The sequence below is a fragment of the Drosophila melanogaster genome, chromosome 2R (genome assembly GCF_000001215.4).
Source record: "Drosophila melanogaster chromosome 2R".
Taxonomy (NCBI): domain Eukaryota; kingdom Metazoa; phylum Arthropoda; class Insecta; order Diptera; family Drosophilidae; genus Drosophila; species Drosophila melanogaster.
Window position 1 is genome coordinate 19,583,840 of NT_033778.4, and position 23,503 is coordinate 19,607,342.

The following is a 23,503-nucleotide window of genomic DNA, read 5'->3' on the forward strand; positions in this document are numbered from 1 at the left end:
ACATATTGGATTCCTGCAAACGAAAGCCGATTTCGAAACGGCAGATCCTTATTTGCCCAATAACTACCCCCCTTTATCAAAGCTTCCCTTTGTGTGCTTATGCTAATGTGCGTAAAAAGCATGCAAATTTCCCTGCAAGGCGAATAAATCTGGGGAAAATTAAAGGGGGCGGCGATTGAATTGGTTCACATGCTTCACAGGCTCCAACAATTTTTTTTTTTGTATCCCATCTCCACTTTTGCTGGCGCCCACTGAGACGAGATGGTACCAATGGACATCCTGCGGTGAGAGCTGCCAGGTCCACGATTCATTTCCACGCCGCATATATGAATATAAATGCTGCATCACCATCAGCGCCGTGTTTTTGTTTTTACTGTAGCGGTGCGGTTGGAAAAAGCCTCACGCAGAAATTGAGTTATAATATGGCCAGGAAAAAATGGGTGGACGAAAAGGGGCAGCTCCACTGCGTTGTCATTCTCGTCGCTTTATGTGCATGTATAGCATACATTTCGGGGCGTTTGCATCATTTGTGTGTTTGCCAGTGGGCGGTGGCGGTGGGAAAATGGCAAAATGGCCAACAAAAGCAATGGCAACCATGGCCAAACGCTAAATAAACTATGCAAGAAATTTATGCAAATTTTATACAATGCTCAAGCATTTAAAACTGACTACTACCACCTAGTCTTTTGCACATGAAGAGCCAGGCAATGGTTCAAATCGCTGGTGGTGTTGTTGCTTTTGGGTTGTCTATCTCCGTGGGGCTTACAGTCATGGCTAAAACTGATTACTGGCCTGTCCAGGAGTGGGGCGGTGGTAAATGGGATTCCGAATACTGATTGCAATAAAGCCACAAATTCGTAAAGGATGAGAATGAAATGATTCGGGGCTGGTTTGCAAACGTTGAATATATTTGAGAATATAGTAAATATCAACGTATTTTATGGTCTGGTTAGAAGAGCTATTTCTGATCTTCACGCATAAAAAGAGAGATATTTTAGCTCAAATGAATGCATGCTATTTTTTATATCTTTGAATATTATGTACTGTAGTCAATTTACGAGTATGGCTATTTTCCCCTTGAAGTCCAAACTTTAATCCTTTAAATTGTAATTAAATACTTGAAAATCTGTTTAATTGCTGTATCCTATAACTACTTTCGCTCTTGGCTTTGCTATTTTTTTCGCATCTAGAACAAACTGCAGCAACTTTGTCTTTGGCTAAGGATATTTTTTCTTTTCTTTGAGCTGCTCGACCATTTCCCGCTGACCAAGTCAAAATATTGCACTGGTCAACTATTGTGAACTGCGGTCGACGAACCACTTCTTCAGAGGCTGGGCTTTTGCAGGACGAGACTGGAGGACAGAACGCTGTGAACCGGGAACTTCTGACCCTGCACCTCGATGGTTGCACAGAGTAAACCGCGCTTGCTGCTGCGGTTGTCGGCAATTTGTGTTGCATTGTTTGAAATTTTCGGCTGCATTCTGGGAGCAGCTGATAGTTGAGCTTCCTTCGGCTTTGCGGTGGGTTTTTTCGTTCTTTTTCTCTCTGCCGAGATGTTAAAACAAATGTTGCTTTAATGTTGCGGTCTGGTCAGTTGACTGAATGTCCAACAAAGACGTTGGACATCCTGCCTTTTAGACTTTATTTCCGGAGAACGGCAGCAAACGAATCCTGGCTAATGTGATTGCAGGATGACGTGCTTCCGGCTCCGGGCAAGTCATTTCCAAATTGATTATAACAAAGGCTTTTCTAGTCGAGATTCAAGCGTAATGAAGACGAACATGAACCAAATTTGCTAGATCATCCTGGTTAAACGAACTAGCTTGGGCCAAATTTTACCCTCTCACAGGAAAGAAGCCCTGCAATAAACGCTTCCAGGATTAATTGTTTGCATAATCAGGCTTATGCAAAAAGGGGTTTTATTGCCGCCTGGCTGCCATCTTGGTTGATTTACGTTGCGTATACGCAATATTTATGGCACCTTCAATTAATTGTACGTTAGATTATTTAAGCATGCTCGACGTAAGGGCCCTTGCGGCCCCCTTGAATTATTAGTAGGCATTAATTTTTCAGGGACCGGGCTTACTTAGCATTAGCATTAAGTTTTCTCCTCGGTCTGCACGTGGTGTGCCTTTTGGGTTTTGTTAGTTGGTTGAAGGTGAGTTGTGGGTGACACTTTAAGCCCTCAACGTTGATTGACTGCCGTCCCATCAACGGAGTTTTGGGTATGGCAATTTTCGGAGGCACACAAAGAGCGTATCGGATCGTGCCTGATATTATTGTGCTGTATTGTAGATATTTAGGTGTATGTGCCGCACATTCATTCTGATGCAACGATTTATACGCTCTGCTTGGCATTTGGTTTATCAATCAGCAAAACATTTTCCATATATGCACGCCATATGCACAGCTTCCGCGGCACATCATCCATTAATCATGGCGCTCATAGCTCCCATGTTCCCATGCCCTTGTACGCTTTGCATATATTGATTTTTCTTACGGCTAGCGTCCCGAAACTGTTGTCCCAAATTAGGGCTCATTCTTTTTGGTCCTGCATATTCAGTAGTTGTCCCATCTCGCATCATTTATTTCAATCGTTGCAACAATGCAACCCTCTCGGCCATCGTCCCCCACCCTTCCGATTTTCCATTTAAGCCCCACATTCGCATTGTTTTGCTGTGATGCGTTCCACGAGCTGGACATAATTAAAACCGCAAATAGCGCCAGCAATGACCGCTGGTCGCAGCAGCAGCCGAGCGAGCCAACAAACGATGACCAGCATCTATTATCCATTGTCTGGGGGCCATCCAGCGCCATCCATATCAGATGACCACTGCCATATTCCTCGCTCACTCCCATACGCTGTCCTGACCGAAAATCCTCTGCTGACATGTGAGCCAGAGTCGGCAAACACAATGCACCTTTCTTCCGCACACACTTATGGCCCATATCCAGGGCATACAATTTCAAAATTGTAATTATGCGCCTGTTTGCTGCTGGCCGGTTAATTACACTGCACAACAAAAAATTGATATATGCAAAATCAACATGGCGCATAACGCGCATACGCCCCGTTAAACCGTTTATTAGTTTTGGATTTCCATTTGATTTTGTTCGGGCAATAGATTTCATTGCTTCAATTAGTAGAATTAAAATGTTTACCCATAGGCTGCCGCATCTGTGGCTCTCTGCATTTTTCATTTGTTGCGGGTTTGCGGCATTTCTTTATCAGCTGCGGATTTTTCCAGTTAATTTTGTCAGAGTAAGGGGCTTAGTGGTGACGTGGGCGTGCTTTAAAGGCTCATTAATTTATCGTTGAGGTGAAGAGTTGCTTTTGTCAGTGAACTATATCATTTGTTTGGATTGTTGAAACTCATTGGATTGCAACTAATCAGGTGTAACCGAATTGATTTTCAACAGTAGAGTACACTAGAGTTTCATATTAATCATTTGGAATAGCAAATAAAAGCGATACCATGCAGTGCAGAGGGCTTAGTTTGGCTGTCCTGTGTTTATTAGGTTATACTCGAGCTATGTTACATGGGCCCAACTGTAAGGTTAAATTTTCCCATATATTTTGTTTTGAATTTTCTAAAAACTCTAGATTGTACGCACGGCGATTTGATGGTAAAGTGTATACCAGTTTGTCCCAAGATCTGCGCGGACTTTCTCTATAGACAAAAGTGTGTCCCCAAAAAATGCGAGCGAGGATGCGCCTGTCCAAAGGGTTGGTTGCGACTTAAACATAACCAAGGACGATGTATAACGCGCAAGCAATGCAAACGATATATCATAGAGTAATAGATTTCCATAAGAAAAAGTAAACTAAAGCCTGTTTGCTGCCCTCTTCTAACATTTAAATTGTGTAAATGGGAGCAGAAGAAACTCTGACGACAATAACAATGATTTGCATTCCCATTTTTCATTTTCTTTTAATTTTCTTGGGCTGCTCAAGAGGCATTTTCCATTTCCTATTGCCTTTCTAGTCTTTCGCCTCGTCTGTTCGCGATTTTTGCGGCGCACTGAACATGACATGACCATGTCAGAATTTCTTATTGTGTTGACTTGCATTTGACAACTTAATGAATTTAGCTCTTTCACTTGGCACATACAAAATATGTCTATCCACTGCTCAGATCGTTCGAGGGCATTATCTTAGCCCCAATACGTGCTGATATTCGGGTGCAGTCGATCCGATGTTACATAAGCTTATAGCGAAAGCATTATGAGAAAACTTTTCAAACGAATATAACCCGCACAAAATGTCCCTTACGTGCTCCATAAAATGTCTGGCTGCCCTGACCAGTAGAACCTAGAACATCTACATCTCTATATACATACAAATATTTTAGTGGCATATTTTTCCCTTTTTTTTTGACAATGTGCGAGTTTACGGGTGAAGAAAAACTTTTTATTTTCATGTTATGCCACACAACTGAAAGCGGAAGTAGCGTAGAAAATGAGGTAGAACCTCAAGTGTTTGCTTCCGAAGTCCTTAAGCTTCTGAAAAGGCCCGAGTTGTATGTAATTTGGTTTTATGCTTTATCGCTTGCTTGATTTTTATTATGATTATTATCGTGGGAATTACGGTGCAACTTTGGAGAGGCCATTCCCAAAAACTTTTGTGATTGCTGGGTCTTTGTTGAATTTTCCAAACATTTATTGGGCCAGCAATAGCATTTTCACTTTTTGGTTGAGCGGCAGGATGAGAATAATGAGAATGTTTAGATTTTGATATCTTAAACTGACTTTGATGGTTTAATTTATCTATGTGGGCATATTGAGAAGTTAATTCGCTCTGAAATCGAATGCTATTGTAACCAAATTCGACAATTTTAATTTGATATCCACTCTTAAGTCTACTACTCACAAGCCGAAGATTTAGAATGGTATTAAAAACTTACCTGAAAAGATAAAGACGAAATAAGAGAATTAGTATAATGGAAGTCTTCTAAATTTGAATATTTGTGAAGATCTCTACACAAAAGAAAAATGAATTTTGCGAAGAGTTAGGCTCAAAACTTCAATTGCCGCAAATCCGGTCATTGGATATGCTTTTGGCAATGCAGCTTAGTCTAAACGAGCCGTTTTCAGCTGTTTGGAAACCCAGCCCACTGTCAGATGCAGAGCATTAAGCCCTTAAAACCATTTTTTGCTTGTTGCAATTGCTAGGCAATGTTGGAAAAATCATCAACCACAATGGACTGAAAACCGAAAGCAAAACAAAACATCGAGGGAGCGGTAAAACCAATGTTAAGCAAAGCGAGAGATGGGGGATTTTCCACCTTTCTGCCCAGCCTTCCTTCCTTCCTTCCTTACTTTTTGCCCATGTTATGTATGTATATCCATATGTCTGTATGCAAAGAGCCTGGCCAACAATGGCGGCAAGTTAAAGCCAAATCGTGGGCCAAGGCGAGAGGTTGGGAGGTGGGAGGTTAGGGGGCAGCACAAAAGGCCACTAAAGAGACGTACATGTAGGATGCCTCTGTGTGTTTGGGTAGATATATTTAACAGCACAGAGTCAAGCGATGGCGATGTGCACAGCACAAAATCCAAATTTAATGACCAAGTAAAATAGACAGCATACGAGAGCACCAGGATACGACAACCAGGATCCACACATGTCTATGTCTATGCTCCATGTATGTGCTCCATGTGTTCGTGTGCAAGTGTGTGTTTGCTGGCAGGACGAGGGGCGTGGCACTAATGTTAGTTGAATGTTTGCCGAGCCTTTGTTATCGACATGCGTCTTTTTGCAATTGGATATGCCTTTTATGCCTCTGGGCTGTGTTAATGTTGACAGTGCTCGTCGGGGAGCCAAGGACATGACAGGAGTTGGAAAACACACACCCGCCCAACCGAACATCTCACTATTTAGTCCCTGCGAGTATCCAAGCCATGCCAAGCCACGCCATGCCACGCCAGGCCAGCAGCAGAAGGACCCTTTCGACCACGGCCTCGGGCCAAAAGGCATCAGCCTCGACATCGCCCCATCGACATCATCATCCACACAACTTTTGATGCCTGTCCCGCTCGCTAGTTCATCTCCATTTCTCATCTGCCTGCCACTAGTCCTACCCCTTTTCCTCCTCCTGCCCCTACATTATGGCAAATTATGACATTGACAAGTGGCCAGGAGGTGTCACATTTCTTGGTCGCCATTTTCCTTTTTGCAGCAATTTGTTGCTGGCATGTCATACATCAGCCACACATCCTCACACTGGGACGAAAAAAGGCTTTAACCAGGTGGACAGATCTTTGCAGATTTTTTATATTATAATTATTTTTTTAAATCTACCAGGATTCTTTTTAAATAACTAAAGATACCAGATACCTAGAACCTTTCTTTTTCTTTTTATGCCAGAAACCAATTTGAGTGTTTAAATTTTTTATTTTCCAGTGAGAAGCCTCCAAGAAATATTGGATACGATGGCAAATGTCTTTTTCTGCCCACAGATTGCACAGTTTTCGCTCTTTTGGCCAAGTGGCGTAAGTGCACTAGGCTTAGGAAGCGAAACAGAAACACAAAAACTGTTGCATACTTTGCAGCGTCTTCCACTTGGGCATGTCCTTGGTGTTTGTGCCGTTAAATTTTATTTTCATTACAAATGCGTTTGTTGTTTATGCACTCTATGCAGTAACTGTAGCTGAACTAAAAGCAAGGCAACCAAACCAAAAAGTCTTACCACTTCTCAACTATTTTCACAGTTGTTCTTATTGCCGCTGCTCGCATTGCGTTTTTCGTTTTTTGTTTGTATTTAGTTTGTTGTTTCACTGGCCGCGTTCCTTTTTGTTATTTGCTGTGCCGTTGATTTTGTTTTGTTTTGCATTACAAATAACTTTTTTTTTGCAGTACGTGCGAGCATTTTAACATTTCAACATTTTCATTGCGTCTTGCCGGGTGAAGTGCTCAAATTTATGCGCATACATTGTTGGGAGCATTCATTCATGCGTTTCCAGCACTCAGTTCCATAGTTCCACATTCGGTACTAGCCGAAAACCCAGGCAACGCCCCCAATGCAGTTGATTTCACGATTCATGCATAATTACGGGGATTCGGAGCTAACAAAAATAAAGCATAGTATGCATAGACATTCTGTATGACCTGAATAAATAAATCAAACGTGGAATTTCGAATGACAACGGAATATTTGTATCACTCTCTGCGATGTTAATCACGTTTGCTCTATCTAATCCTAGGGATTCCCAAATGCGCACAGACTAAAATGATAAATGTGATTTGAGGCACTTTTTTGACTCTTAAATTTTAATTACTAAATCATGGCTTAGTTGCTTAGTTCCCCGAATTTTTTTTTTGATACTATTAAAACGGATTTAGTTCTCGCAATAAACGTTCATTTCCACATTTAAAACTTTGGCACTGCAAAAGCTTCTAACACCAATTTTAGTCCCTGCAAAAGTTTTGGCATTAAAATCCCCAAAAATGTTAATGCCACAAAGTGTAAATTGAATTTAAGTGTCGCTTCTCTAGCCATTGCGTTTATGTGGCAAGTTGTGGCATTTCTTTCCTGGGGTCAATTAAAGCAATTAAAATTCACAGTTTGGCAATAGGAAAAGTTGCTAAGCTGGAAAATATGCTTGAGTTTTAGAGCTCTTGAACTTCTTCCTCAGCTGCCAGAGATTTAAACAATGAAAAGTGCCAAGAAGAATTAAGGCGTGACTCACATTAGTAAAACATTCTGAGCCATCAAAAGATGACGATTTTGTTATTGTTAAAGCTTCGAGGAATCAAGGCTGTAAATGCAAATGCGAAAATAAAATATATCCGCAAAACTTCAAATTAATAGTCCGCAACTCATTGTTGCAGAGGAGATGAGGATGAGCCCGCCAACCAACCAGGCAGTAATTAAAAGATTAATTTTTAATGCGCGCTTAGGCGAAGTGCAACTGTGTGTGGCTCCATAAAAATAAAGGGATTTGTTAAAAGTAGTATGCGCGCACACACACATACATATGTGTACCCGCCCCCGTATGAACATTCTCACACATTGTAATTTATACCCCGGCTTTCGGGTTTCATCATCATCTGCCTGGCGAGTTTATGAACCATTTTCACTTCTCCCAACTCCGTACATTTCCCCTGGCTTGGTTTCCTTATTTTCCTTTTGTTTAATTTTTTATTATCATGCTCTCGGGCTGCTGTTTTTATGCCAACTTTTTTTTTGTGATTCTTGCCGCGCTTGCAGCTCTGCAAATGAAATGTGTGTGTGAGAGCACCTTTAAATTTTTAATATAGTTTGTCGTCCACTGATTTTACACTCATTTCGCGTGGCTTTTCGTTCGCGTCCTTCCTGCAGCTGATTAAAAAAACAGCGGACAACGAGTGAAAGGATGCCAATTAATAATTGAACAGCGAAAAAATAAATAAAATTTTTGTATTGTTATATCCTCTGTCAAATATAAAAGTGTGAAATATTCAATCAGGAGCAATAATTTATTGCATTTTGTGCATGAAATGTGAAAAAAAAACATACACAAGTGAGATTTATTGATGTGTAATAATTCACAGTAAATACCTTTGCAGGCAGGTTAACGGGGAAAGTCAAAAATAATAGGCACACTTATTTTTTTATAAAAAAAAAATGAACGTTATTTTTTGTACCAACTCTTTCGCTTTCCGCTATTCCGTAAATGAAAACAACATTAATCGCCATTTTCCGCTCATTTCTCTCGCGCTTATCAACGCTCCTGTTCTGTCAACAAAAAGTGCACCCCTTGTTATCATTCCTCGCCCGTTGTTGGTGGTACGTGCACTATCATTAATATTTGAAATGCAGAAAAGTTTCCAACGCGCTTTTCCCGCTTGTTTTTTTTTTTTTTTTTTTTGTTTACCATCTCGAGCGACAAAGCGGGCGCATAATTAGCAGTGCAACAAAAACAAATAAAGCACCAGCCAAACAACTTGGACAGCCAATTAGAGGAAAAGCTGGCAGATAGATAGGAGCTGGCGTTGCTCAACCAAATAAACTTGACAAATTACACGGGTCGCTGCCGAAACCCAAAACAACGCATGTGCAAAATGAGGCACAGGCATCCACAATTGTTTGTGTCACTTAATTCGAAAACAAAGGAAAAAAACTAAACAAAAATACTCCGATTAAACTTTGGGGTTGAGCAGCAATTGTTAACTGAAACCTATAATGGTTTTTCACACAATGGGATTTAAGCAAACATTCAACTAAGGCAATTATGTAGACTGCAGATTTAGTTTATCCAGAGAACTTATAAATAAACATTCTAATCCTATTTTAAAAATGTGATTTTCCAGCTCTAATAGTTTGAAATTCTGTTGTTTTAGTTTAGTCAAATTTAGTCATTAAAAAAATAAATGGTTGTGTTCACTGTACGAGAGATTACGGTGCATAGGTTGAGGTTACCAGGTTGAGGTGACCCATCCACACAATCACGCCCTCTTGCTCTTGTGCCCCTGAAGTTAACCAAGCGAATGACGAGCTGACATTTACATCTGTCGCTATGTAACTGCTATTGCTGATGGCTTTCCATCTTTTTTCTCATGTACTTTTCCTCGTGACATTGACTGCCTGAACTAATAACCACATGAGCCTAAAGCCTGATAAAACTGCGGTTAATGAGCCCCACCCCAAAGCTCCTCACATGGAAATTAATACGAAAAGCGAGGGAAATGGGAGATGGTAGGTGGGCCAGCCAGGTGTGCGCACTGATTCGATTCGGTTGTCGCAAGGTGTTTTGGCCAACCACATGGCACAAGTTTCACTCGCGGCACTGACTTTGGTAATTGAGTGGCTCACATCTCGAGTGTCAACCGCCGAGCACTTGACCTTGCCTTGCGGTGGGCTGGTGGGCGTTCTAAGGTTGCAAGATGAGATGGGCATTTTATGAAATGTTTTTCAACCTCCCACCCTAGTTCAACACGTCGTACAAACATTATTCTGTCAAAATTCAATGTACCCTATCATATTTGGATTTTTTGATGACAAATTGAAGAGCAAAGCACTGCGAAAAGTCCAGAACACCAGTGGAAGCGGCGCTATCACCACCATCATCACCAGATGCCTTCCAAGAAATCGCCCAGGCCCACTTACTGCGAGCCTAATCCGTACACGCGATTCTTTAATGCCCATAAATCTCTGCCCCCGGATAAAAACGGTCAAAAGCAAGAAATCTACAATCGGGAAAGTGTTTATGTCCTGTCGAATAAGTCACGTGGCAAACGGCGATCGGGACGGGAAAATAACCAGCCAACTTGGCGACGACGCGGTGGCGGCGTTAACGAGGACCACATCATGGTCGTTACGCAGGATAACACGCAACAGCAGAGGGATAAGCCATTGCTGACCGCCTCCCAATTGGACTCTATTTGCTATGACGTTATTAAAGAGCCACCGATGCAATTTCACGTGAATGGCACCGACATAGTGCCCAGTATTCGCGGCCTCAGACTCAGTGTCTGCGTGGAGCACACGCGATTCCAGCTGGTGGCCAAGGTTACCAGGAACATGGGATTTCAGCATGTGCCCGAGCATAGATTGTGGAACATCCAATGGTCGGACTCCACGCCCCATCATGACCTGCTGCGTAATATGAAACGCTTTCAGCAGATTAACCATTTTCCAGGCATGGTGGAGATATGCCGCAAGGATCTGCTGTCAAGAAATTTGAATCGCATGCTCAAAATGTTTCCCGGCGACTATCGCATATTCCCCAAAACCTGGCTAATGCCAACCGAGTGAGTTTTCTTATTTTTGAAATTTGTCATAAATTCAGCTAAAAATATAATATAATAACCATTATTTTCTGTCAGTGCCTACGATGTAGCCATTTATGCGAACAAACACAAGCGCACTTTTATCCTAAAGCCTTATTCGGCGGGCCAAGGACGTGGCATCTGGATAACCACCGATCTTCGCACTGTGGGCAAACGGGAGAAGCTCATCTGCCAAACTTACATAGAACGGGTAAGTCTGGAGAATGATACTAACGATCTATATGATCAACAATTTTCCCATTTGTAGCCCCTACTTATAGATGGCTACAAGTTTGATCTGCGCGTCTACACACTTGTCACCTCGGTGGATCCACTACGCATTTTTGTGTACAATGAGGGTCTGGCACGCTTTGCCACCCAGAAATATGTGCCACCAACAACGGGTAATAGCCACAATGTGTTCATGCACCTGACCAACTATTGCCTGAATCGCCGGAACTCACAATACATGGTGGGCAATGGACCGGAAGCGGGTTCCAAACGCAAGCTAAGTGCCTTCAATAAGTGGCTAGTGGATCACAACTACGATGTGGGCGAGTTCTGGGCGAGTGTGGATGATGCGATTATAAAGACGCTGATTAGTGCTTGGCCCACACTAAAGCATAATTACAATGTATGCTTTCCAAAGCACGATAAGATACAGGCCAGCTTTCAGTTGCTCGGATTCGATATCCTGGTGGACTGGAAACTGAAGCCCTATATACTGGAAGTCAATCACACGCCTAGTTTGAGTGCAGATGAGTCGGTGGACATGGAAGTGAAGCGGCCATTAATTCGAGATACTCTCAACATGCTCAGCACCGCCTTGGTAGATAAAGAACAGATTATACGTGATGATCGAACAGAGCACAGGGCTAGATTACTAAGGAATATATACAATAAGAAGGCTGCTGCCCAAATGCCGGGCTATTCGTCACCAATCCGAGAAGTTGGTGGCCACGATGTGCGGCAAGCCTGCTCCATTGGAGCGTTAACCCAACAGATTGCCTGGGAGGAGAGCCACCTTGGCAACTATAGGCGTATAATGCCGCCACGAGATTCCTCAAAGGTCAACTACTATTGCAAGTTCTACGAGCAGAATAAGCAACCCATGTTCGCAGATACAGTTGCAAGTAGAAGACGTGAGCAGCTGAATCTCCAGGTAAAACGATTCTTCATAAATATATATCCAACTATCAATGTTTATCAATGTTTAGGCAATACAAAAGCACCAACGGGAGCGCCAGCAGGATCTGATTCAGCAACAGCAGATCCATACGCAGGCACAGAATCGCATGGGCAAGCACGTGCGTTGGCCAGGTGATCTGGTGCAAGGTGAACAGGTAAATCCTGTCATCCTGCAGTCACGACGACGCCGAGAGGAGGCCGAGGCTTATGCGAAAAAGCATCGAGCCTTGATAGCGCGCGAAATTCAGCGCCAAAAAGAGCAACTCCTGGCGCCCACTTGCGCCAAGGAGCGTTTGGGCATTTGGCAGAGTGTGCGCAGGGAAAAGCGCAGCCAATTTTCACCCAAACGCGGCAGCAGCATCACCAAAGCTTATCGTCGCAAACAGCAACGAAATCTTAGCCTGCGGGCTCGTCAACAGCGGATGATCGAAATGGAAGCCCAGCGTGATGCCAAATTCCTGGAGCAACACGCCCAAAAACAACGCCTCGAAGGTGGCAGGAAAACGGGTCAAAGTGAATCGCCAAACTTACTGAGCAAGATCACCGCGAAAAGCAAGACCAGCTTGAAAAAAAAGATGAAACCAAAGGGAAAACCCGAGCTGAAAAAGGAAACCCTCCAGGAAGGCAACCACTGCCAGATGACAAAGTCTAAGGTGGAGCTAACACCTGGCAGCAAGGCTCGAGCATTTGCAAATTGGACAGCCAGAACCATCAACGAAGCGGAAACTGACCAACTTCTTAGCTGGCGAAAGGAAAGAGCCAATCAGTTAAATGAAACAAGGCTCAGGGAATTGGTAAGTAAAAAAAAATGAAAAAGTTTGAAGTGAATAATAATTTTGAACCGATCACCTAAAGATATTCTCAAAAATGTACGAAAACGGTCACCTAACGAAGAACGATATCAAATGCTTCCCGGATCTACTTTATCAAATACTTAATAATGATTGCAAGGAAGCGAGTTCTCGATAGATCAATGTTATACTCTGGATTTTTGGGCATACTGTGTGTGTTTTCGCTCAGTGAATTGTCTTCGGAAGCTATGTTTTATATTGCCACTTTGTAGTTGTTGAAATTAAAAATGACATCTCACTCAAAGAAACTGATTTTTCGATTTTTAGAGAGCGGGGGGAAGCAATCAAAGTTCAATAGGCCTCACACATCATAATCTATTGTTTTGCATATTTTCATAAAAACAACTTTATGAGAGATTTTCTGTCGCGAGCAGCGGCGAACATAAAAGAAGCACATAAAAAATGGCAGTGGGTGCTGAATATGGAAATGGTTGGGAAGTACAAGGGACCACCTCATCGATTTGTCAAACTTCTACGGCAGCGCAGAAAAAATACCGCAGAGCCCTATCTATATTCCTTAAGACACTAAGAAAAATTAATTGTAAAACACTTTTACAAGGGTGTACTAAAATCATGAACGTTTTCATTATTTAAAAAATGTGTGATTACTAAAAATCTCCTGAATATATATGATGTTCTGAAATGTTCTCGTATTCAGAAATGACATGACGGGTAGGAATGTAGGTATGACATGACGTGTTTTTCCCTCAGTGCACTTTCTTCTCTTTTTCACTGTAGTTCCATTTGGAAGCAAGCATCTTTGCCATCTTTGATGGGCGCATGCATAAACAAAATGCAATACAATACGCGGCATGGGAGCCGTATAACGTGCATTATTGAAAACCTCAGTTGCCATGAGTCCCCCTTCCGTTTCCCGCTTTCCCTGACTTTTCCTCGACTTTTCCCCTTTTTTCATCCTTATCCATCTCGCCGTGCCCTCCTCCTGGTGAGCCTCGTAAGGACGCGCAGGGCTTGGCTTTCCAGGGCTCGGATTGGCTCTGGTTTGGTTAGGTTGTGTTGGGTTTGGTTTGGTTTAGGTCTATGGCTTTGGCTTTAAGTTGGGCTACAGCTTCGGCTTTTGCCGTCACCGCATGTCCTTCGGTGCAATGGAACACCCGTTCCGCCCACCTAACCCGTTGGCTTTTGCCAGGCTATGCATTATGGTCTGCTGGATGCTGGTGCTCCGCCGGCTCCTCCTGCTCCTCCTGCATGTGTCACATATTGCAAAAGCTGCAGCTGCCGTTACACATTCCTGGGCTTTAGCTTATGGGTGACTGCTGCTGCATTTTGCCTTATTTTTTTCCATGATTTTTTCCTATTTTTTTCCTTGCCAACAAAGTCGAACAGCGTTCTGATAAGCCGCTTCAAAAGAGGGTTTTACATATGCCTGCTGCTCCTGCTCTCCTGGGGTCGGTTGCATTTGCATTGTGGCTGCAACGCCTTCTGCCCTCCATGCTAATACATTATTGAACATTGTTGGCCCTGCGATGGTGTCAGCTAATACCCGTCGCCGTTGCAACTTTTATTGCAGTTTTCAGTTTTTTCCGACCATTTTTTTTTCTTTCTCAGCAACTCTTCAACTTTAACATCTAGCCGCCTTTTGTTGCCAAGTGTTTGGTGCTGCACAACTTTATCATCCATCTATCATCTGGTTTTTGCCCCAACTCTGCAATTCTTGTTGGCCACTTTGCCTGCACACACAAATATGGTTTTTGTATGTGTGTGTGTGTTTGTGCAGAAGCAAATTTCCTTTGATGCTTTTAGTGTCTTCTTATTAAAAAGTTTTTAATCTTATCCCGAAAGCTTTTTGTTCCATGCGAGTAAGCGGCATACCCTTCCCGAACTTCTATCTTTGCTGCGGAAACGAGCCAGGCGGCATAGCTCTGGAAAACTTTTGACTCGTAGCTCACTTTACTTCTCGTTTCGTTTCGGCATGTGTGGAAATGAAGGAGGACGGACGGAGGAAAATATGGGAGTGGCAGTGGGAGTCTGCATTGTTGACAGAAGTTCCGGATGCTATTAGAGGTCGTTTAGTTTGCGATTAGTTAAGCCAAAGCTAGTTGGAGCGTGTGATGGAGCGTTCCTCGCCGACGAACGTGCCCAGTCCAAGTTTTCCCAAAAAGTTGCCGGAAACAGTTTTCTTTTTCGCCATCCTTCTTTTGAGTGTTACGATGGGCGGGGGAAAAGTGCATGCAGCAGAGGCGCATATATAAATGCATTTTTAAATTGTCTAGAAAAGTGCTTTATGATCTGCAGTAAAAGATTGCTTCAAAAATGATTTAAGTACACAAACTGTACTATTTTACTATTATTGCCTTATAGTATTTTACATCCTTTATGTCAATACCAACTATGCCGCAATACCAATTTATCACGTGATCTGAGCCGCCTGAAAGCCATTCTGTTTACTGATATGCTTAAATCATACTTCTTATGACACAGGAGATGCTTTTAATCCGATTTGCAGCTTCATTAATACCGGAATGCGGCTCAATAAGCGACTGCATGTAAAAGATACTATACGAACAGCCAGAAGCTTTTAATTTGTGTCGCATAACGCGGGAGAAAGACGGAGAATTGTAAAGAGAATTGCTTAATTCCCGAACAAACACTCTCCTCTCAATGGCGATGACTTAAGTCAACGGAAAGATTTATTTCCGTTGGAAAAAAGCTGCGCAGTGCTGAATGCGAATGTGAATATAAATCCAGTCAGTCGGACTTTACGACAATGGGACCTGCGAAAAGTCATTCAGTTGGACGCACAGACGGTCGGACGGTCGGAAAATCCTGCTGCACCAGGCAACAGAGGCAGCCATTTTGTCGGATGCGAATTAACATGTCTGGGCTTTCTGGCTTTATCCACACGCACACACACACACACACGCGCGCGTAACATCATGCAACTCTGCTGGCCCAAAATAATTTTCAGTTTTGCAGTTTTTATGCTGCATGTTTTCCACTTCACAGGATTTTATGTTCCACTACACTCGCACTTGGCTCAAGTGTTGGAAAATACAATTGCCTGGGCACACACTCACATTCGCACACGGCTTTCCCACTTTGCAGGACGAAAGGAGTGGAGCATTTCCGCATTTTTGTTTTCTTTGGCTTTTGTTGTACTGCTGAGCCGCCAAATGTTGTTGCCGTTGCTAAAAAGACAATAAACTGTGCCAGTGCAGTGTGCGTGTCTAGATATTGTTTGGATGTAGTAGTGGCTACCCTATATAGCCAGGATATAGGACACCACGGGAATGGAAAACGGGTCTAAGCAAAAACCCTCTTGATCCACATTCTGCAACTCATTTTCACTTACTAAAAGGGGATTTCTAATGAAAATCACTTTTGGAGCTCAGTTATGTTGACATATACTTATGTAATCAATAAACTACGATTTTCACAACATTTCCTTTATCAAAATATATTATAATAAGTTAAATATGCTATGAACAGACTGCATACAAAATTTTGACACCAAAAAACTACTTTCAGAAGAAACTTTCTAAGCTCGAATACCAAGCCCTACGAGAGTAAAGAAATCTCGAGTCCTAGTTTTTGTGTCTTTCCATGCGTTTGCTTTGTGGATGTGAGCATGTTTCGCACACTTAAGTACTTTATGATTTTTTTTTAGCTTTTTGTCCGGGCATTGTGTTGTTTTTCTCTCCTCTTATAATTGTTGCTGTTGACGTTGCAGGTTGTTGTTCGTCTAACAATGCACTTGGTCTAAAGACTCATCCAAATCCCGACCCATCTGCTCCTTCCACTTGTTGTTGCCCCGTTTAAGGACACTCACTTTCTGGCCATTTTGTAGCTAAAATGTATCAAATATGGCGATAAGACCGAACACACCAGACATGCCACAAAGCCAGATGCAATCAACACTCGTGTGGAGCCTAGGCTACAATAACATTCAGGGCCAGAGGCGACAGTGTGGCAAATAACTGCTTTTCTATCCCCACCACACATGCCTGAAAACTCCACTCGAGTGTGTGACAAGTTTTCCAACTGCTACACAACAAATTGCAATGGATTTCATTTTATTTGCTGCGATTTCTTGCCAAAAAAAAAAAAAATAGATAAATAAAAATAAATGAAATATATATGTGAAGCAGACAAGATCTCCCTTCGCCATACTAAATAGCTTGAGGATATGTTAGGATAATATCGTCATATAATATAATGTATGTTTTGGGAGTAGAGGCTGCAGGGGGAGAAATAGTAAAATACAGATATATATATATATTGCTGTGTGTACTTACAACTGTGATGGGATAGAAGGGATTTATGATGGTGAAGAGAAGAATGTGATTTGGCCGTGTAGTCTCGGGACGCTTTCTCCGTAGGTCGTCATTTGACTTGTTCATAAGTGCTTGCTGCTGGTTCTGTTGTGGTGTGGACTGTAAAAATATGTACACATAAGTAAGTAAGTATCGGGCTTTGTGGTGACGAAGAGTATAACAAAAGATTTATCAATATAGTAGTAAATAAGCCTGGCCTTATTTTGTGGTCTGAACTGGTTGGTGTTTTAGTTTAATATCTAGCTCTTGAGATGTTAGCCCAAATGCAAATTGTAACGAGAAATAACCAAAGACCGTTATATTTCAAATGATTTATTAACTAGTAAAGCAATAAACTTTGCTCAATAATGCGAAATACCAACCAGGTGCTGACAATATGAAAACAATTGTAGGCACAATTACAGCACCCCTCTCTTAACTCTTTCTTGAATTGAAATACCTTTAGTCAATTAAAGAATCTATTAAACCCATTATCTCCAAAACAATCGACCGATCGCGCACCTAAAACCGAAACGAATTTATATTCTGCACTAATGGCATAATTTAAGCCAATGCAAAAACACATTTTCATTTGGCTGAGTGCAAAAATGGAAGTCAACGAAAAGTTTGCATTTTCGCGTTAATTGACGCTGTCATGGGGATATGTTGAATGCTCAGTGTTCAAAATTGAGGAAAAGGCAACAGCGACAGGATTTGCAATCATTGCTAACATAATATCCGTTTTGTTTTCGGTTTGCTGACTTGCTTCTAAATAAATTACGGAATTTAGGTGAACCATGTTCATGTCACGTTCGACTGTCAATCAGCGACGAAGACAACTGCCGTGAATTTAAATATTTCGAATATTTTCGCCAACCGGACGGACAGGTGTTGTGGGCCACTTGGTCTTGACACCAAAAAATGCCGTTGATGCCCGCACTAATTAACTCGGTACTTAGTTGCTGGTAAAACTTGCTTAATTTCAAATCATTACATGGGTTTCCCATCTACAATCTTGGCAGCAACACCTTGACGTTATCCCAACTTCTGCAACATTTTCGCATTTTCTTGTCTTTCCTCCTGCTCGCCCAGAAAAGTTGAACATGCCAGTGTGTCGTTGTTGGCCAGCCAGCAGTTACTAATTACTATTAAAGTTAATTAACTTTTACCGTAGTTCCGATTCAGTGTCTGCAATTATTTCATTTGCTCGCTTGCTTGGCGTACTTTAAACGTTTCGCCAATGCATTTTGCGGGAAATTAAAGGAGTGGATTCTCGCACTTAACCCTATTTTTATTTATACTGCTGTGCCGCCTGTTGCTACCTGAGGCTTTTGTTTCCATTGCCTGACTTTTGCAATTAGGTTAATGGTTCGCCTTTGTGACGTATTTTGAGATGCTTATGCAAGTTGTGTATACGTATTTTAAACACAAATATGTAGGCATTAAGTCAAATGCTGAACTCAAAGATAACTGCTGACCTAAGGTATATATTTGCAATTGAGTAGAATAATGAATTCATGCGCTTACAAAAGAACACTGGGTTTCTTTTCACCATTTAAATAAATACATAAATTCATAGAAATATTAATGATTTCCAGCAGCATCAATTGATCATTGGCGGCTTCATTATGCGGAGTGTGTAATCCAATACCAAATACCAACAGACAGCTTCCTGCCTCAACGTCCTTGCCTCGGGTAAGGGTTAATTCAAATTTCAACAACTTTGACGCATACAAAGCGATTTGTGAGAAAATCCGAGGAAAAGTAAAGAAAACAAAGAGCTGAGCAGCATGCCAGCACAGGAGGAAACATTTGTTTTCTGTCAAATTTCCCTTTAATAATAATACACCATCAACATTTTTCTTTACCTTCCACCCCTCTCTCTCCATAGCTCTCACAATATTCTTCGAATTTTTTTTAGTTTCTATCGCCGCCAGACTGGGAACAACAGAAGTTGAAACTGTTGATTAAATTTCATAGGAACAACAAAAACCGATACTAAAATGATTGATTGACGGATGCCTGGATGGCTAGCAATATAGAAAGATAGATAGCAAGATAGGTAGATAGATAGATAGATAGATAGATAGATAAATAGATAGACAGATCGATAGATAGTTAGACAAATAGATAGATGATGGCCCGATGGTCTGTTTATGGGAAATTGTTTTTAATTGCATAAAGCCAACTTCAGAAACTCTGCACAATTTGCATGGGTCTCTCGACTGATGATTTTTTTTTGTGTTATTTCTTAAATTCTGTTTATTTTCGGTTAAAAACATTTGAAACATTTTTAGCGCAGCAGCGGACGAATTGAAAATAGCCGAGGCAGGCGAGGCAGTGTCGTGGCTGCATACCGCAACGCATTTCAGCTCGAACCGCAACGAAATGAAGATGAATTACCCACAAAATTTCACTACGTCGGCCGGTCCATGCAAATTGCGAATTGCAAATCACAAATAAATTTTGCTTCGAGAAATTTGCACTCAGTCGATCAAGCGGTCGCTGTCGCTATAAAGTGCAGCCTCACCCATCCAACAGCCAACAGATATCCAACCAGATACATAGATACAGATACAAGTGCACAATATAAATGCGTTTGCCAAGAAATCCACGAAAAAGAAAACCCAAAATGCAAAAAAAAAAAACTTAAATCAGAGAGGGGAAAAGGAAAACGATGTGTCGCCGTCATGAAGATGAAGATGAAGAAATTGCCGCTGGGTTGAGTCGCAATCGCAATGAACTGCAGAATCTCAGATAAAGAATCGAGGTAGTAAAAATAGATAGAAATATAGCCCGATTCAGGCAGACATACCATCAAAAGGAGAATGACAATCCGGGAGACAAACAATTGAAGTACGAGTATGCACTAGGCGTTTGCCACTGTCCTCACAAGGATTGCTCAAATTGAAATTAGCAAAGCTTTATTTGTGCAAAACAAGAGCTACAAATTGATAAATCGGAAATAAAACGGAGACTAAGAGGAGACCATTAATCCTGCTGGGATAGCTTTTAATTTATTTAGCTAACTAGTATACTCCGACTCTTTTTTAGTTTACGATAAAATATTATCTAAGCAGGAAGGCAAACTATTAACATAAGTGTAACCGCAACTGATTTAAATTAATAGCGAAACCGTAACGAAATTCATTAACCGAAACCACAGCATTTTCTTTATTTTATAATTGTTATCTCTGAGCAACTATTGGGTTGTATTAAAAACACATAAAAACAGATTTCTACAACAAAATCCTCATGATTCCCTCCCATTCAAAATTGGACAAGATGATCCATTTGCAGCATTTGCTCAGCTCATTTGCTGCTGTCCAATGTCCCAGGTAGCTAATCAACTTCCTCCCCAAACAGCCCCAAAACTGTCCATCTCATCTCTACAGCCGGCATCCATATGCTGGTGTCCTTCATTTCTGGGAGACTGAGGCAGCTTCATCGTCTGTGCATCGCCGTCCCTGCCTTGGTGCCAAAATAAAGGGAGAGGAAAAAGGAAAAGCGAAGGAAAATGTCTGGCGACAGCAACATGAGGCGGCATTTGTTACTCGCAATTAGATGCACTGTATTCTGCCAGCAGACGGGCGCACTCCCGGCGCTTTTCCAACCCCCTGAAGACCCACCTCTTATAGTTTTCTTTCTATTTTTTTTTTTTTTTTTGGTTGCGAACGCCGCGACGAAGACCCGCTGCAAATGTCGAACGAAAATTGCACATAAAATGCAATTTACAAAATGTTTTCTTTAACGTTTGCGTTGCGAAATTTAATTAAAACAGCAGCCACAACAACCACAATGAAATTAAATGCTGCAGATCAGTGAGCGACAAGAGCGAGTGCCAGAGATCCTCGGTTTTTGTTTTAGACCAGGCCAAAAGTAAAAACATCAAAAGTCCAAGTCAAGTGGTCCAACATCAAAAATGATCGAGAGAAGGAAATTGTACGCAGCGCAGCTCAAGTGAAATGGATTTACAGAAAATGCCGAACGTAACGAAAATGAAACAACGTGTAAATTATAAACAGTCTGGTCACTGTACTGCATTTGTATCTGCGAGATACATTTCTCAACGACCTCCACTACTTGGGCGGCAATCAATCATTTTGGCAAAGACAAACCTTTTAAACTATATAATATATACCGTGTATCGCATGCTATTGGCATTGCTCATGGGCGTCATCGTCATCATCATCATCATCATCCATCGGCAGCAGAAGCAGCAGCACCTCGAAATTCTGCGGCCGCAAACGTCAGATATACATTCTCATGAATGACATAAGTACTCGGTAAACAGATTTCTATGTTTCGTATCTGTATCTGATTTGTTTCGAAAATCTCTTGGTAACAAATGCCAATTGCTCTATTCCGTTCAGTTCAGTTCAGTTCATTTCAGCTCAGTTCGGTTCTCAATTCTCTGTGTATTCAGGCATTTGGCCATTTGGCCAGATCTCTTATCTCAGTTAGCAACGCTCATTAGTCACAGCGTGTGGTAGTTGGGGAGTGGGGCATTGTGGTTGGGGGTGGGTGAGGAGCACGTGGAGCATTGAAAATTGTCATTAGTTCGGCGTTTGAGTTTTCCGTGCTGTTGTGCTTGTAGTTTTCCTTTCCCCCTGCCACTTTTTTTTAGCTGACGTGTACAACGAACAATATGAGAAAAGTAAATTGCATGTACTTTGCTTTCTAATGATTTTCAATTAGAAACAGTGCGAGCACTAGGCCACATGAAGAGATTAAGGCCAATGTGGGAACGTGTGGCCTATTAAGACAATAATTTATGAACTATGTACATTAATCCAGATCCAAAAACCTGGTAAAAAAATTCACTTTTCTGGTGGTAACTTCATATACAACAAATTTTAAAAATTGAAAGCAACCAATTATCCGCTTACGAGTATATGGTTGCGAAATAAGCCTCTTTATAAATAGGAAAGTACTTTCAAACAATTTTCATCTAATCGATTTCTTATCTAATTTTCCCATTTATTTTTCTATTCAATGTTTAGCCAACAGAAAATTGACTTAATTACGACATGGAAAAGCCCTAACCTCTTCAAACATCTCGGCCATTTTCCCGAAGACAAACTATTGACGGGCCAGACACCCAAACTGCAAAAAAAAAGACGAAAACTGAAGGAACGAAGGAAATACAACAAAATGAGCCATAAACCCATCCATCTTTTCAACAAACTCTGCCGAAGGCGGAAAGTTCTTGCTGCCGCTGTTTGTTGTTTGCTGTTGATTTGCGTTTTCGTCATTTTAATGTCAGTTCACTTGACGTGCCAGTGGATATAGCAACAAACTAGAGATACTCATATGGACAGAGGGACTGAGGGACAGATGTATAGATGGATGGATGGATGGGTGGCTGGTTGGCTGGGTGGATGGGCTGACTGACTTGGGCCTGAGGTCTGACCGCGTTGATCACTTATGACAACAGTCTGCTACTGCTGCCTCTTCGGCCGTGTGCATGTAATTTATGTGGAAAAATCTTTCGGGCGCTTCAAACATAAAACAATTTTCATTTTCATTTCCCCCTTTCGACTGCTGCTGCCTCTTCTTCGTCTTCTAGCGGTCTGCGCGCAATTTACGCGCCGCTTTTCATGTGAAAATCTTCACTAATTCGTCTGTTTGGGGTTTCGTTTCGTCTATACATTTGTCGGTTGCTCTTCTTTTTTTTCATAATTTTTTATTTATGGAAAATGCTTTTAAATGCGCATAAAAATACATGCAAGGTAACGGGCTGGGGGTACGTGGCAGGAAAATAAATTTCGATTGCGGCAGAAATTGATTGCCAAAGAGCACATAGTATGTATGTCGTACAATTCAGGAAATGGGCTGAGAATGCTGCCAACCTTTTTGGGGCTCGGCTTTTAATTAAATTAAATTTAGTAAAACTAATTTCAATTGCGTAGAAACACACAGTAAATCGTACATGCATGAGCATAAGATTAATTTATATTTATTTTTGGGACACCACACACAACCGGGCAATTGAATTAAATGTAAGCAGAAATGTCAACAAATCTCTGAGATTTTCACCCAATCTCCGACTGTCATGTGGAATGATGTAGATGGACAAAAGAGCATCATCGAGTGGCTATGGTGGTGCGGGTGGTTTTGGCGGTGCGAGTGGTGCGGTGTTGCGGTGGTGCTGTGAAATTGGGTAGACATTCCTCAACGCTGGGCGTGCACAATTGAAATTTTCCTCATTGTGCGGCGAGGTGTTTCGATTCCTGCAAGAGTGTCTGCGGCATTCGACAGATTTCAACGGCATTTTCGGTTCATTTTTCTCGCTTTCATTTTTTTGTTTTGCCGGTTTCATTTGGACCATTGCTACGTCAATGACTAAAATATTTGCGCTATTTTTCTACTTGACAATTGGCCGGCCGGGAAGCGCCGACAAAGCAAAACTAATCATCTTGATGCGTAATCGAATCCACCTC

At 41.7% G+C, this 23,503-nt stretch overlaps 3 protein-coding genes and 2 long non-coding RNA genes across 18 annotated transcripts in view; 3 read left to right on the forward strand and 2 right to left on the reverse strand.

Annotated features, from left to right (window-relative positions):
- The window catches only part of sm (smooth), a 113,645-nt gene that overhangs the window by 65,976 nt on the left and 24,166 nt on the right, over positions 1-23,503 (reverse strand). For 11 of the 14 annotated variants that reach the window (NM_001259497.2, NM_001274164.1, NM_001259498.2 and 8 more), the window contains exon 3: positions 17,043-17,180. The exons of 1 other annotated variant lie outside the window; for it this stretch is intronic. In NM_001259497.2, coding sequence (NP_001246426.1) covers positions 17,043-17,180 — 138 coding nt within the window. The remainder of the gene's footprint in view (positions 1-17,042; positions 17,181-23,503) is intronic. 2 more of the 14 variants (NM_001259505.2, NM_001259500.2) reach the window with 1 other exon arrangement.
- Positions 3,462-3,924, forward strand: CG42878 (uncharacterized protein). Its single transcript, NM_001370015.1, has 2 exons — positions 3,462-3,552; positions 3,605-3,924. The coding sequence occupies exons 1-2, from the start codon at positions 3,477-3,479 to the stop codon at positions 3,799-3,801; spliced, it is 273 nt and encodes a 90-aa protein (NP_001356904.1). The 5' UTR covers positions 3,462-3,476; the 3' UTR covers positions 3,802-3,924.
- Positions 9,951-13,027, forward strand: TTLL6A (Tubulin tyrosine ligase-like 6A). Its single transcript, NM_137589.4, has 5 exons — positions 9,951-10,729; positions 10,805-10,958; positions 11,016-11,909; positions 11,965-12,729; positions 12,791-13,027. Exons 1-5 carry the CDS (start codon positions 10,053-10,055, stop codon positions 12,902-12,904), a joined length of 2,604 nt encoding a protein of 867 aa, NP_611433.3. The 5' UTR covers positions 9,951-10,052; the 3' UTR covers positions 12,905-13,027.
- On the forward strand, positions 19,456-20,056 carry lncRNA:CR44473 (long non-coding RNA:CR44473). The gene has a single exon (NR_124623.1). It is a non-coding gene; the product is annotated as a long non-coding RNA:CR44473 (long non-coding RNA).
- Positions 20,856-21,456, reverse strand: lncRNA:CR44474 (long non-coding RNA:CR44474). The gene has a single exon (NR_124624.1). It is a non-coding gene; the product is annotated as a long non-coding RNA:CR44474 (long non-coding RNA).